Source organism: Mobula hypostoma, chromosome 6, assembly GCF_963921235.1.
Source record: "Mobula hypostoma chromosome 6, sMobHyp1.1, whole genome shotgun sequence".
Taxonomy (NCBI): Eukaryota; Metazoa; Chordata; class Chondrichthyes; order Myliobatiformes; family Myliobatidae; genus Mobula; species Mobula hypostoma.
This window is the reverse complement of record NC_086102.1, coordinates 153,613-166,825: the sequence shown is the minus strand read 5'-3', so window position 1 is coordinate 166,825 and position 13,213 is coordinate 153,613. Positions and strand designations below refer to the sequence as shown.

The following is a 13,213-nucleotide window of genomic DNA, read 5'->3' as shown; positions in this document are numbered from 1 at the left end:
ACAGTGGCCGTGCCTCCGGCACAGAGTCCGGCCCTGTGGTTCAGAAGGGTAGGGAAAGAAGAGGAGAGCAGTTGTAATAGGGGACTCGATAGTAAGGGGGTCAGATAGGCGATTCTGTGGACGCAGTCCAGAGACCCGAATGGTAGTTTGACTCCCTGGTGCCAGGGTCCGGGATGTTTCTAATTGTGTCCAAGATATCTTGAAGTGGGAGAGTGAGGAGCCAGAGGTCGTGGTACATATAGGTACCAATGACATGGGTAAGAAAAGGGAAGAGGTCCTGAAAGGAGAATATAGGGAGTTGAGAAGAAGGACTGCGAAGGTAGTAATCTCGGAATTACTGCCTGTGCCACGCGACAGTGAGAGTAGGAATGCAATGAAGTGGAGGGTAAATGCGTGGCTGAGGGATTGGAGCAGGGGGCAGGGATTCAAGTTTCTGGATCTTTGGGACCTCTTTTGGCGCAAGTGTGACCTGTACAAAAAGGACGGGTTGCACTTGAATCCTAGGGGGACCAATATCCTGGCGGGGAGATTTGCGAAGGCTACTGGGGAGACTTTAAACTAGAATGGTTGGGGGGTGGGAATCAAATTGAGGAGACTAGGAGAGAGGAGGCTAGTTCACAAATAGAGAAAGCTATTAGACAGTGTGTGAGGGGGGATAGGCAGGGGACAGAGATCAGGAGCACTCAGACCAAAGATGTAGGGGACAAGGAAGAAAAAGATAACAAAGTTGTTTGCACCATTAGGGATAAACAGAGAGTAAGAGGTGGAGAGTTTCTTAAATGCATCTATTTTAATGCTAGGAGCATTGTAAGAAAGGCGGATGAGCTTAGAGCATGGATTGACACCTGGAAATATGATATTGTAGCTATTAGTGAAACATAGTTGCAGGAGGGATGTGATTGGCAACTAAATATTCCTGGATTTTGTTGCTTCAGATGTGATAGAATTGGAGGGGCAAGAGGGGGAGGTGTTGCATTGCTTGTCAGAGAAAATATTACAGTGGTGCTTTGGCAAGATAGATTAGAGAACTCGACTAGGGAGGCTATTTGGGTGGAATTGAGGAATGGGAAAGGTGTAGTGACGCTTATAGGGGTCTATTATAGACCACCTAATGGGGAGCGAGAATTGGAGGAGCAAATTTGTAAGGAGATAGCAGATATCTGTAGTAAGCACAAGGTTGTGATTGTGGGAGATTTTAATTTTCCACACATGGACTGGGAAGCCCATTCTGTAAAAGGACTGGATGGTTTGGAGTTTGTAAAATGTGTGCAAGATAGTTTTTTGCAGCAATACATAGAGGTACCAATTAGAGAAGGGGCAGTGTTGGATCTCCTGTTAGGGAATGAGATAGGTCAGGTGACGGAGATATGTGTTGGGGAGCAGTTCGGGTCCAGTGATCACAATGCCATTAGTTTCAATATAATTATGGAGAAGGATAGGACTGGACCCAGGGTTGAGATTTTTGATTGGAGAAAGGCTAACTTTGAGGAGAGGCAAAAGGATTTAGGAGGAGTGAATTGGGACAATTTGTTTTATGGGAAGGATGTAATAGAGAAATGGAGGTCATTTAAAGGTGAAATTTTGAGGGAACAAAAACTTTATGTTCCTGTTATGTTAAAAGGAAAGGTTAGAAGTTTGAGAGAGCCATGGTTTTCAAGGGATATTGGAAACTTGGTTCGGGAAAAAGAGAGAGATCTACAATAAATTTTGGCAACACACATCAAAGTTGCTGGTGAACGCAGCAGGCCAGGCAGCATCTCTAGGAAGAGGTGCAGTCGACGTTTCAGGCCGAGACCCTTCGTCAGGACGGTCTATATAGGCATCTAGGAGTAAATGAGGTGCTTGAGGAATATAAAGAATGTAAAAAGAATCTTAAGAAACAAATTAGAAAAGCTAAAAGAAGATATGAGGGTGCTTTGGCAAGTAAGGTGAAAATAAATCTCAAGGGTTTCTACCGTTATATTAATGGTCAAAGGATAGTGAGGGATAAAGTTGGTCCCTTAGAGAATCAGAGTGGAAGGCTATGTGCGGAACCAAAAGAGATGGAGGAGATTCTTAACAATTTCTTTTCTTTGGTATTCACTATAGGAGAAGGATATTGAATTGTGTAAGGTAAGGGGAACAAGTAGAGATGTTATGGGAACTATAATGATTAAAGAAAAGGAAGTACTGGCGCTTGTAAGGAATATAAAAGTGGATAACTCTCCGGGTCCTGACAGGATATTCCCTAGGACCTTGAGGGAAGTTGGTGTAGAAATAGCAGGGGCTCTAACAGAAATATTTCAAATGTCATTAGAAACGGGGATGGTGCCAGAGGATTGGTGTATTGCTCATGCTGTTCCATTGTTTAAAAAGGGTTCTTAGAGTAAACCTAGCAATTATCGGCCTGTAAGTTTGACGTCAGTGGTGGGTAAATTAATGGAAAGCATTCTTAGAGGTGGTATATATAATTATCTAGATAGACAGGGTCTGATTAGGAACAGTCAACATGGATTTGTGCATGGAAGGTCATGTTTGACAAATCTTATTGAATTTTTTGAAGAGCTTACTAGGAAAATTGACGAGAGTAAAGCAGTGGATGTTGTCTATATGGACTTCACTAAGGCCTTTGACAAGGTTCCACATGGAAGGTTAGTTAGGGGAAGGTTCAATCATTAGGTGTTAATATTGAAGTAGTAAAATGGATTCAGCAGTGGCTGGATGGGAGACACCAGAGAGTAGTGGTCGATAACTGTTTGTCAGATTGGAGGCCGGTGACCAGTGGTGGGCCTCAGGGATCTGTACTGGGTCCAATGTTGTTTGTCATATATATTAATGATCTGGATGATGGGGTGGCAAATTGGATTAGTAAGTATGCAGATGATACTAAGATAGGCGGAGTTGTGGATAATGAAGTAGGTTTTCAAAGATTGCAGAGAGATTTAGGCCAGTTAGAAGAGTGGGCTGAAAGATGGCAGATGGAGTTTAATGCTGATAAATATGAGGTGCTGCATTTTGGTAGGACTAATCAAAATAGGGCATACATGGTAAATGGTAGGGCATTGAAGAATGCAGTAAAACAGAGGGATCTAGGAATAATGGTGCATAGTTCCCTGAAGGTGGAATCTCATTTGGGTAGGGTGGTGAAGAAAGCTTTTGGTGTGCTGGCCTTTATAAATCAGAGCATTGAGTATAGGAGTTGGGATGTAATGTTGAAATTGTACAAAGTATTGGTAAGGCCAAATTTGGAGTATTGTGTACAGTTCTGGTCACCAAATTATAGGAAAGATGTCAACAAAATAGAGAGAGTACGGAGAAGATTTACTCGAATGCTCCCTGGGCCTCATCTCCTAAGTTACAGAGAAAGGTTGAACAAGTTGTGTCTTTATTCTTTGGAGCGTAGAAGGTTGAGGGGCAACTTGATAGAGGTATTTAAAATTATGAGAGGGATAGAAAGAGTTTTTCCATTAAGAGTGGGGGAGATTCAAACAAGAGGACATGAGTTGAAAGTTAAAGGGCAAAAGTTTAGGGGTAACATGAGGGGGAACTTCTTTACTCAGAGAGTGGTAGCTGTGTGGAACGAGCTTCCAGCAGAAGTGGTTGAGGCAGGCTCGATGTTGAAATTTAAAGTTAATTGGATAGCTATATGGACAGGAAAGGAATGGAGGGTTATGGGCTGAGTGCAGGTCGGTGGGACTAGGTGAGAGTAAGAGTTTGGCACGGACTAGAAGGGCCGAGATGGCCTGTTTCCGTGCTGTAATTGTTATATGGTTATAAAATCCAACAAAAGGCAAATAATAAGCTATAAGAAGGGAAAAGATAAAATATGAGGCACAGAGGAGCTGCCAGGGGTAAGTTTTTTAGGTATGGAGGAAATGTTGGGGTAAGTTTTTTTACGCAGAGAGTGGTGAGTGCGTGGAATGGGCTGCCGGTGACAGTGGTGAAGGCAGATATGATAGGGTCTTTTAAGAGACTCCTGGACGGGTACATGGTGCTCAGAAAAATAGAGTGCTATGGGTAACCCTGGGTAATTTCTAAGGTAAGGACATGGTCGGCACAGCTTTGTGGGCTGAAGGGTCTGTATTGTGCTGTAGGTTTCCTATGTTTCTATGTTTCTATGAGGACAAACTAGCTGGTAATATAAGGCAGAATACCAAATTTTTTTTTCAGTTATATAAAGAGTAAAACGGAGGTCAGAGTTGAAATTGGATCAATGGAAAATGATGCTCGTAAGGTTGTAATGGGGGAGAAAGAAATGGCAGATGAATTTGATGGGTACTTTGCCACTGACTTCACTGTGGAGGATACTAGCAGTATGCCAGAGGTCTGTGAGTGTCAGGGAGCAGGGGTGAGTGCCATTGCCATTACAAAGGAAATAGTGCCAAGCAAACTCAAAGGTCTGAAGGTGGATAAGTCACCTGGGCCAGATGGACTAAATCCCGGAATCCTGAGAGAGGTTGCTGAAGAGATATGTCATGGTCCGGTCTGTGAAGTCCGCATTCCAGTTCACGATCCGGTCCGTGGACTCAGGACTCCGGGTCTTCCAGCTGTCCTTTGTTTTGGTTGGGTTAATCATAAGCACCTGATTCCCATCTTGGGGCTTGGAATATAACTGACCTTGGGGTCGTGTGTGAGCTGCTGGTTTGTCTTGTCAAGATTCCCTGGGAGCAATCTGCCAGTGGAAGGCTAGAGTGGCCACTTGCCATCTTTAGGCTGCGTTGGTGAACCATAGCCTCATGGAGCCTTGCTGTCAGTAGTCGGAGCTGTCTTTGTGGTATGGATTTGGCTGTTTCCCGGGCCAGCTGAGTGGCTGTCAACCACTCCAAACTAGGTAGGGATCCAGCTGTTTCCGTAGTCGGCTGAGGTTGCTGGCTGTAACTGCGACTCGGAGCTTCCCCAGAGCAGAGATGGAACTGTCTGTCGTTCTTCGGTGTTTGTCTCTTCTTGTCCTCACCTCCGTGGGGTAAGTCAGGCCGTTTTGCTGTTGCCCTGTGGGGGGAATCTGTCTTGTCTTGTCCTTGCCTCCATGGGGTAAGTCAGGCCATTCTGCCGTTACCCTATGGTTGGATCTGTCCCTTCTTGTCCTTGCCTCCATGGGGTAAATCAGGCCGTTCTGCCATTGCCCTGTGGGGGATCTGTCTTGTCTTGTTCTTGCCTCCGTGGGGTAAGTCAGGCTGTTCTGCCGTTGACCTGCAGGGGGATCTGTTTTGTCTTGTCTTTGCCTCTGTTGGGTAAGTCCGGCTGTTCTGCCGTTACCCGATGGATGGACCTATTCCACCTTGGTGTGGAGATAAAGTTGAGTCCCGGCTTGTCTAAGGATAAGACCCGGCTCTATGTCTATGTACTGTCCAGTCTCATGTTAGTGTCATGTTAAAGATGAGTCCCAGCTTTTCGAAGGATAAGTCCTGGCTCTATGTTGATATACAATTCTCAGTCTGTCTCCGAGCTCCAGCCTCCAAGTTATCAGCCTCCGCATTCTCAAGACCCAAGACCCCATCCTGTCTCCAAGCTCAAGCCTCGAGACCCCAGCCTGTCTCCAAGCTCAAGCCTCGAGACCCCAGCCTGTCTCCAAACCTCAAGACCCCAGCCACGTCATGCCCTTGCCTAGTTCTGGGGTCCGATCCCGAGGCAAGACCCAGGTTCTGGGTCCTTGTATAGTCTCTGGCTCGGAGTCCAAGCCCAGGCTCCTAGTTCATGGTTCCTTGTGCGGTTTCCCTGTTTCTTGTCCATGTCCTAGCCCAGGTCCCGCATCCTAGTCCTGTCCCTAGTACTTCAGTGTCTGTGTCTTGCATTTAGGTCTGCTCCCAGCGCCCCCCCCCCCCCCGTTATGACAAGATATGGATGCATTGGTCATGTTCTTTCAAGAACCACTTGATTCTGGCATGGTCCTGGAGGATTGGAAGATTGCAAATGATACTTCACTCTTTAAGAAGGGAGGAAGACAAAAGAAAGGAAATTATGGGCCTATTAGCCTCACCTTAGTGGTTGAGAAAGTATTGGAGTCTATTATTAAGGATGAAGTTTTGAGGTACTTGGAGACTAATGATAAAATAAGTCAAAGTCAGCATGGTTTCTGTAAAGGGAATTCTTGCCTGACAAATCTGTTAGAGTTCTTTGAGGAAGTAACAAGCAGTGTAGACAAAGGAGAGGCAGTGGATGTCAGTGGATGTCATTAACTTAGATTTTCAGAAGGCATTTGAAAGTTGCCACACATGAGGCTGAATAATAAGATAAAATATTATGGCATTATAGGAAGGTAGCTGGCATGAACATCAGAATGGCTGGCAGGCAGGAGGCAGTGAGTGGGAATAAAAGGGGCCTATATTGGTTGGCTGCCAGTGACTAGTGGTGTTCCTCAGGGTCAGTATTGGGACCACTGCTTTTCACATTGTTTGTCAATGAATTGGATAATGGAATTGATGGCTTTGTGGCAAAGTTTGCAGATGATACAAAGATGGGTGGAAGGGTAGGTAGTGGTGAGGAAGCAATGTGATTGCAGCAGAACGAAGACAAAGTGGAAGAATGGGCAAAAAAGTGGCAGATGGAATACGATGTTCGGAAATGTATGATAATGCGTTCTTTAAAAAAGAACAATAGTGTGGACTATTATCTAGATGAGGAGAAGGTTCAAACATCAGAGGTGCAGAGGGACTTAGTAGTCCTCATGCAAGATTCCCAGAAGGTTAATTTACAGGTTGAGTCTGTGGCAAAGAAGGCAAATGCAATGTTGGCATTTATTTCAAGGGGAATAGAATATAAAAGCAAGGAGATAATGTTGAGGCTTTATTATACACTAGTCAGGCAGCACCTGGAATATTGTCAACAGTTTTGGGCCCCATATCTCAGAAAGGATGTGTTGTCATTGGATAGAGGACAGAGGAGGTTCATGAGGATGATTCCAGGAATTAAGGAGTTAACACATGAGGAGCATTTGGAATTTTGGGCCTGTATCACTGGAATTTCGAAGAATGCTGGGGGATCTCATTGAAACCAACTGAATGTTGAAAGGATTAGACAGGGTGGACGTGGAGAGGATGCTTCTTATGGTGGTGGTATCCGAAACTAGAGGGCACAGCCTCAAAATTGAGGGGCGACCTTTTAGAACAGTGGTAAGGAGGAATTTTTTTAGCCAGAGAATAAAAATCTGTGGAGTGCTCTGTCACAGACTGCGGTGGAGGTCAAGTACGAGGGTATATTTAAAGTGGAAGTTGATCGTTTCCTGATCAGTGTGGACATCAAATGATATGGTGAGAAAGCAGGTGTATGGGGTTTAGTGGGATCAGGGATCAGCCTGATGGAATGGTGGAGAAGGGCTTAATGGCCTAATTCTGCTCCCATATCTTATGGTCTTATGATTCTATACATTTCTGAAGTGACTCTTCATTCTCTAAATCAAGCAATCCTGGGCCATAACTCCAAGCCTCACCATCAGTCTGCAGTCAATTCCCAAGCCAGGAACTAATACAAAATGCCAAGTACAGAAAAGCTTTACAAGGATGGTACTGGGACTGGAGGACTGAGATATGAGGACCAGATTGGACAGGCTGGGACAGTTTTCCTTGGAGCAAAGGAGGTTGAGGGGTCATGTTATGATAGGCATAGAATCATGAGAGACATAGAGAAGGTTGGGTTAGAGATGGTCATGGCATTTTCAGAGTAAGTGAGTCTAAAGGTATAGGTCTAAGGTGAGAGTGTCACAAACGTGAGAAAATCAGCAGATACTGTTAATCTGAAGCAACACACACAAAATGCTGGAGGAACTCCATAGTCCAGGCTGCATCTATGGAAAAGAGTAAACAGTTGACGTTTCAGGCCAAGACATTATCAGGATTCATCAAAATTGAGGGGGCGACCATTTAGTTAAGGCGGAATTATTTTAGCCAGAGAGCAGTGAATCTGTGGAATGCTCTGCCACAGACTGCGGTGGAGGCCAAGTTTGTGGGTATAGTTAAAGCGGAAGTTGATTGTTTCCTGATCGGTCAGGACATCAAAGAATATGGCAAGAAGGCAGGTGTATGGGGTTGAGTGGGATCTGGGATCAGCCATGATGGAATGCCTGAGCAGACTCAATGGGCTGAATGGCCCAATTCTGCTCCTATGTCTTATGGTCTTATGGATTCATGAAAGGTCTCAGCCTAAAATGTCGACTGTTTACTCTTTTCCATAGATGCTGCCTGGTCTGTTGATTTCCTCTGGCATTTTGTGTGTATTAAGGTGAGAGTAGAAAGGTTTAAAGGGGTCCTAAAGGGCAAGTACATGGAACAAGCTGTGGGAAAATGTGGCAGAGACAGGTACAATCACAATGTTTAAAAGAGACCTGGACAGTTATAGGGATAGGAAAGGTTTTGAGAGATGTGAGCCCAGTACAGTCAATGGGATTAGCTAATAAGGTACCTTGATTAGTATGAATGAATTGGGCCGAGAGACAGGTACAATTACAATGTTTAAAAGAGACCTGGACAGTTATAGGGATAGGAAAGGTTTTGAGAGATGTGAGCCCAGTACAGTCAATGGGATTAGCTAATAAGGTACCTTGATTAGTATGAATGAATTGGGCCGAGAGACAGGTACAATTACAATGTTTAAAAGAGACCTGGACAGTTATAGGGATAGGAAAGGTTTTGAGAGATGTGAGCCCAGTACAGTCAATGGGATTAGCTAATAAGGTACCTTGATTAGTATGAATGAATTGGGCTGAAGGGCCTGTTTTTATGCTGAATGATTCTGTATGCAGATGTTAATCTTTATGTCAGAGCCTGGATCTAAATCAACATAAGAACATAAGAAATAGGAGCAGGAGTCGGCCATCTGGCCCATCGAGCCTGCTCTGCCATTCAATAAGATCATGGCTGATCTGGCCATGGACTCATCTCCACCTACCTGCTTTTTCTGCATAACCCTTAATTCCCCGACAATGTAAAAATATATCCAAACTTATCTTAACTATATTTACTGAGGTAGCCTCCACTCTTCATCGGGCAAAGAATTCCGCAGATTCATCACTCTCTGGGAAAAGAAGTTTCTCCTCATCTTTATCCTAAATCTACTCCCCTGAACCTTGAAGCCATGTCCCCTCATTCTAGTCTCTCCTACCAGTAGAAACAACTTTCCTGCCTCTTATCTATCCCCTTCATCCCAGATGGCACGTCCAGGACAAGTACCCGAGAATTCAATCCCAGATGTCATTGACAGCTGCAGTCCAGACCATAAAGTGCTCCCCTCTGAGCTGCAGCTTAAGTCTTAGGGCCGACCTCAGACTACAGGATCTATTATAGTCCCTGGCCTTTTCCTCAGCCCCCCATCTACAAACACCAGCATTCGACTCCATCAGTGCTCAGTTCCAGTCTCTGGTGTCAGCACAAATGGAAGTGCACAGCCTCAGCCTGCAATCCCAGGCCATGATGCCGAGACTCATAACCCCAACCGTAACTAAGACCCAAACCAGTCTCGTCTCAAACCTGTACCTCACCTCAGCTTCTAAACCCTGTCCTGTACCCATGTCACGTAACACATCAGCTTGTCTGTCAAACACATTTCCAACAGTGCATGTGGAGAACTCTTACCCGTCACTTCTTCTTGCTATTTCATCGCGTAGTTTTCGAATGTCATTTCGACATTTCTCGATTTCAACGACCTTCAGCCCTTCCACTGCCACAAAACAGAAAGTTGAATGAAAACCCACGGTAACACAGGTCCTGCGAGCTCTCCCATTCACACTTCCCCACTATTTTGATTCCTAACTTTGTCTGAGGTCTCACTGATAATCTGCCTCCACAACCTCGCCATCAACTGTCCGCGCACTCTGGTTCCCACCCCCCTGCAAATCTAGTTAAATCCCACCATGCAGCATTAACAAGCCTTCCTGCTAATAAATTAGTCCCCTCCAGTTCAGGTGCGAACTGTCCCTTCCGTACAGGTCCTATCTTTCTGTACAGGAAAACATAGAAAGGGTGCAGAGGGGATTTACAAGGATGTTGCCTGGACTGGGGGGCATGCCTTATGAGAATAGGTAGAGTGAAATCAGCCTTTTCTCCTTGGAGCGACAGAGGTTGAAAGGTGACTTGATAGAGATGTTCAACATAATGAGAGGCATTGATCGTGTGGATAGTCAGAGGCTTTTTCCCAGGGTTGAAATGGCTAACATGAGAGGGCACAGTTTTAAGGTGCTGGGGAGTCGGTACAGAGGAGATGTCAGGGGTAAGTTTTGTACGCAGAGAGTGGTGAGTGCGTGGAATGGGCTGCCGGTGGCAGTGGATGCAGAAATGATAGGGTCTTTTAAGAGACTCCTGGATGGCTACATGGACCTTAGAAAAATAGAGGGCTATGGGTAAAACCTAGGTAGTTCTAAAGTAGGGACATGTTCGACGCAGCTTTGTGGGCCGAAGGGTCTGTATTGTGCTGTATGTTTTCTATGTTTCTGTGTTTCTATGCCATCTTTTCTGGAAGAGAGCACAGTGATCCAAAAATCTTATGCCTTCCCTCCTACACCAATTCCTAGGCCAAGTATTAAACTGTATAATAGAGGAGGGGAGAAGATGGCGGCGCGATGCAGCTCGCAGTGGCCACTCTGGTGGTGATATCTGTTATCTGTGAATTAGGGTGCCATGCACAATCCTGATTTGATGGAGACGGATGTGAGAGCATGGAGGAACATCTGGTGAAACTTCTGAAATGCTTGTGTAGCCCCCCTGGCCACCCTCAGGGTCGCTCGGCTCGCTGTCGTCTAGGGAAACAGCCTCAGCCCCGCCAAACTGGGTAATTAGTTTGTGTGGATGCTGTGTGATGTACCCCACCCCGCCCAAATAACAGACAATACACCAGATGCAATTAAATGATATACAGTCTATAGATATTACTGGAACTATATAATTAAAAGAGAATAAAATATAAAAGGAAAATAAAAGGCGCCACACTTATCAAAGTTCAATCCCTTCGTGCACAAAACCCGTTGGAGCTCAAGGACCTTCTTCCTCACCCTGCGACCCCCTTGGACCACCTCGACCGGCTGCCTGGGACCAATAAAGGTGGTCGACCAGACGCTCCACACGAATCCGAATCCGTCTCCGTCTCCTTGCCGAACGTCCCGCTCGGGGTCCGACCCCGTTAGCGGACTCACAGCACCTCGTCCATCCTCTGTCTCGCTCTCCCGCCCTCTACCCCAAAACCCCCTCACAAACAGTATCTTCAAATACACCAAAACCATAACAACTATCCCAATTGGTTAATAACGTATTTCTTATCACCCTCTAAACCACAACAAGCTGCTAGCGCAAACTTTCTCAGCATTTAAGACCACAAAGCTGCATTCCCCAGATTAACATAACAAAGACGCCATTTTAATTAGCCTCCGCAGTAACATAAAAATCGAAACCCCCGTACACTCTCCCCCCACCAAATAAAGTCATGTCCTCATGACTTCTAAATAACTCGCCATCCAGTCCTACAGACACACAACACACACATACACAGATACACACAGTGACAGTGCTCCCCAAACAGTGGACCTTACTCCCGTCCCACGGGTGCTAAATAGGCCAACCTATCTGGGAGTTTCTTAACCCTCTGAGACCTCCGTACCCCCTCACCTAAACCCAAAAGGCTCAGACACTACTAGGGATACCTCGGGCCTGCTTGCCAACTCCTCTCTCACTCAGGCCACCACTACAGCTCAGAGCCCCCAGTCCCGTGTCCAGGGCCCCGCCTCTCCTCCTTCCTGATCCTGCCGTAACTCAGACTGCCCACAGCTAGTCCTCCCCACTACACCTGACTCAGTGGGAGAAGGGCCAAAGGTCTCTTCCTCAATCACGGGGAAGTTAGCGAAAGGCAGCATGTTCCACATGTGCAGCACATCATCCTTCGAATCCGTATCCTTCCTCATTCCCTCGATCGATAGCTGCTGGTTAAGTTTCTCCAAACTGAAACATTTAGCCGGGGCTACCCCTTCAGCCTCCTGCAGTCGAGACGTCAGCTTCTTCGGGGACCCCTTCAACTCTCGCCATAGCCTCAGCAGTTCTGACTCAGGGTTCTTGGCCATCTCAATCTGGGACGCAGTTACCCCACCAGCTTCTCCCACCCTGACCTGAAAAGCAGCAGTTAAAGAATGTTCAGCCTCCGGTTGTTTCTTCCTGAGGGCGTCTTCCAGGTCAACTTTCAGTTTTTCCACTTCATTTAAACTCGCGATAGTCATCTTCAGGTTCCTTTCAAGCGTCCGCCTCCCTTTTCCGAGATCTGTCCTCCATTTCTTTACCTCCTCGGGAGTGTAGTCAAACTCCCCTCCCTGGGCTCTCGGTTTTCTGTTGACCTTAGTCAGAACACTTCCATGATCTTCCCCAACTTGCAAGTCTTCCAATCTGTTCTGAATCGACGTCTTGAGTTTCTGCTGATCCCTTCAAAGGCGGGTCATTGTTTCTTCTCGCTGGATTAATTCATCAGTACATGACCGCAGTGCGGTGCAAATCCCCTCTCTTCCCTGTGTCTCATTCAGATTGAAGACCTGGGTTTCCATCGCCCGGTCCACCACCGTCTGTCCCAACACCAGGAAGTTCAACTGGTATGTCGGGTCATTTTCCTCACATTGCACTAAACTCCTCCGGCCAAAAACTCCTCCACATTTGACACTTCGCTTCGGTCGCCCGGGCTCAGCCACTCGCCTCGCCTCATAGTCCCCCCAGGCGAATCCAAGCTCTAGGCGGTCATCCACATACGTCAAAACTCCACACACCTTCACTTCCCCCATGGTCCTCCTCATGCCCTGTGGGAAGGATGCAGGGACTCCGGATATGCCCTTGGGCATCTTTTCGGATCGGAAGAATCCTAGGGAACTAGTAAAGGCCATCTTCAGCTCAACAGCTGCACTCCTCAGGATCTGGCAACATCCACCCCTCAGATGCAGCACATTAAACCACATCGCATAATCCACACACACGCTGCCTTCATCTTCCACGCTGCTAGGGTCCAGTTGCCGCGACCTCTCTCTCACTGAGGTGTCTTCAGCGGTCAACTCCCCTCTTTCAAATAACTGACAGCTGTCACTATGGTGTAAGTGAACCTGACAGCTCTAACACCGTCACCAGCTCGCCTACTCAAACTTTCAACCAATCCCTGTCGCTCTCCCTCAACCGAGCACTGCCACTCATCTAACAACTGAGAGATCTGCTCCGCCCACGTCTCACACGCCTCCGCCCCTCTTGAGGTGGACACTATCCCAAGTGCCAGGCGGAGCCTGCCAGAGTTA

General features: G+C 46.4%; 1 protein-coding gene across 1 annotated transcript in view; it reads right to left on the bottom strand.

The window, feature by feature from the left end:
• Positions 1 to 13,213, bottom strand: part of pde9aa (phosphodiesterase 9aa) — a 214,045-nt gene that overhangs the window by 114,674 nt on the left and 86,158 nt on the right. Inside the window, exon 7 of the mRNA XM_063050162.1 lies at positions 9,550 to 9,627. Coding sequence (XP_062906232.1) covers positions 9,550 to 9,627 — 78 coding nt within the window. The remainder of the gene's footprint in view (positions 1 to 9,549; positions 9,628 to 13,213) is intronic.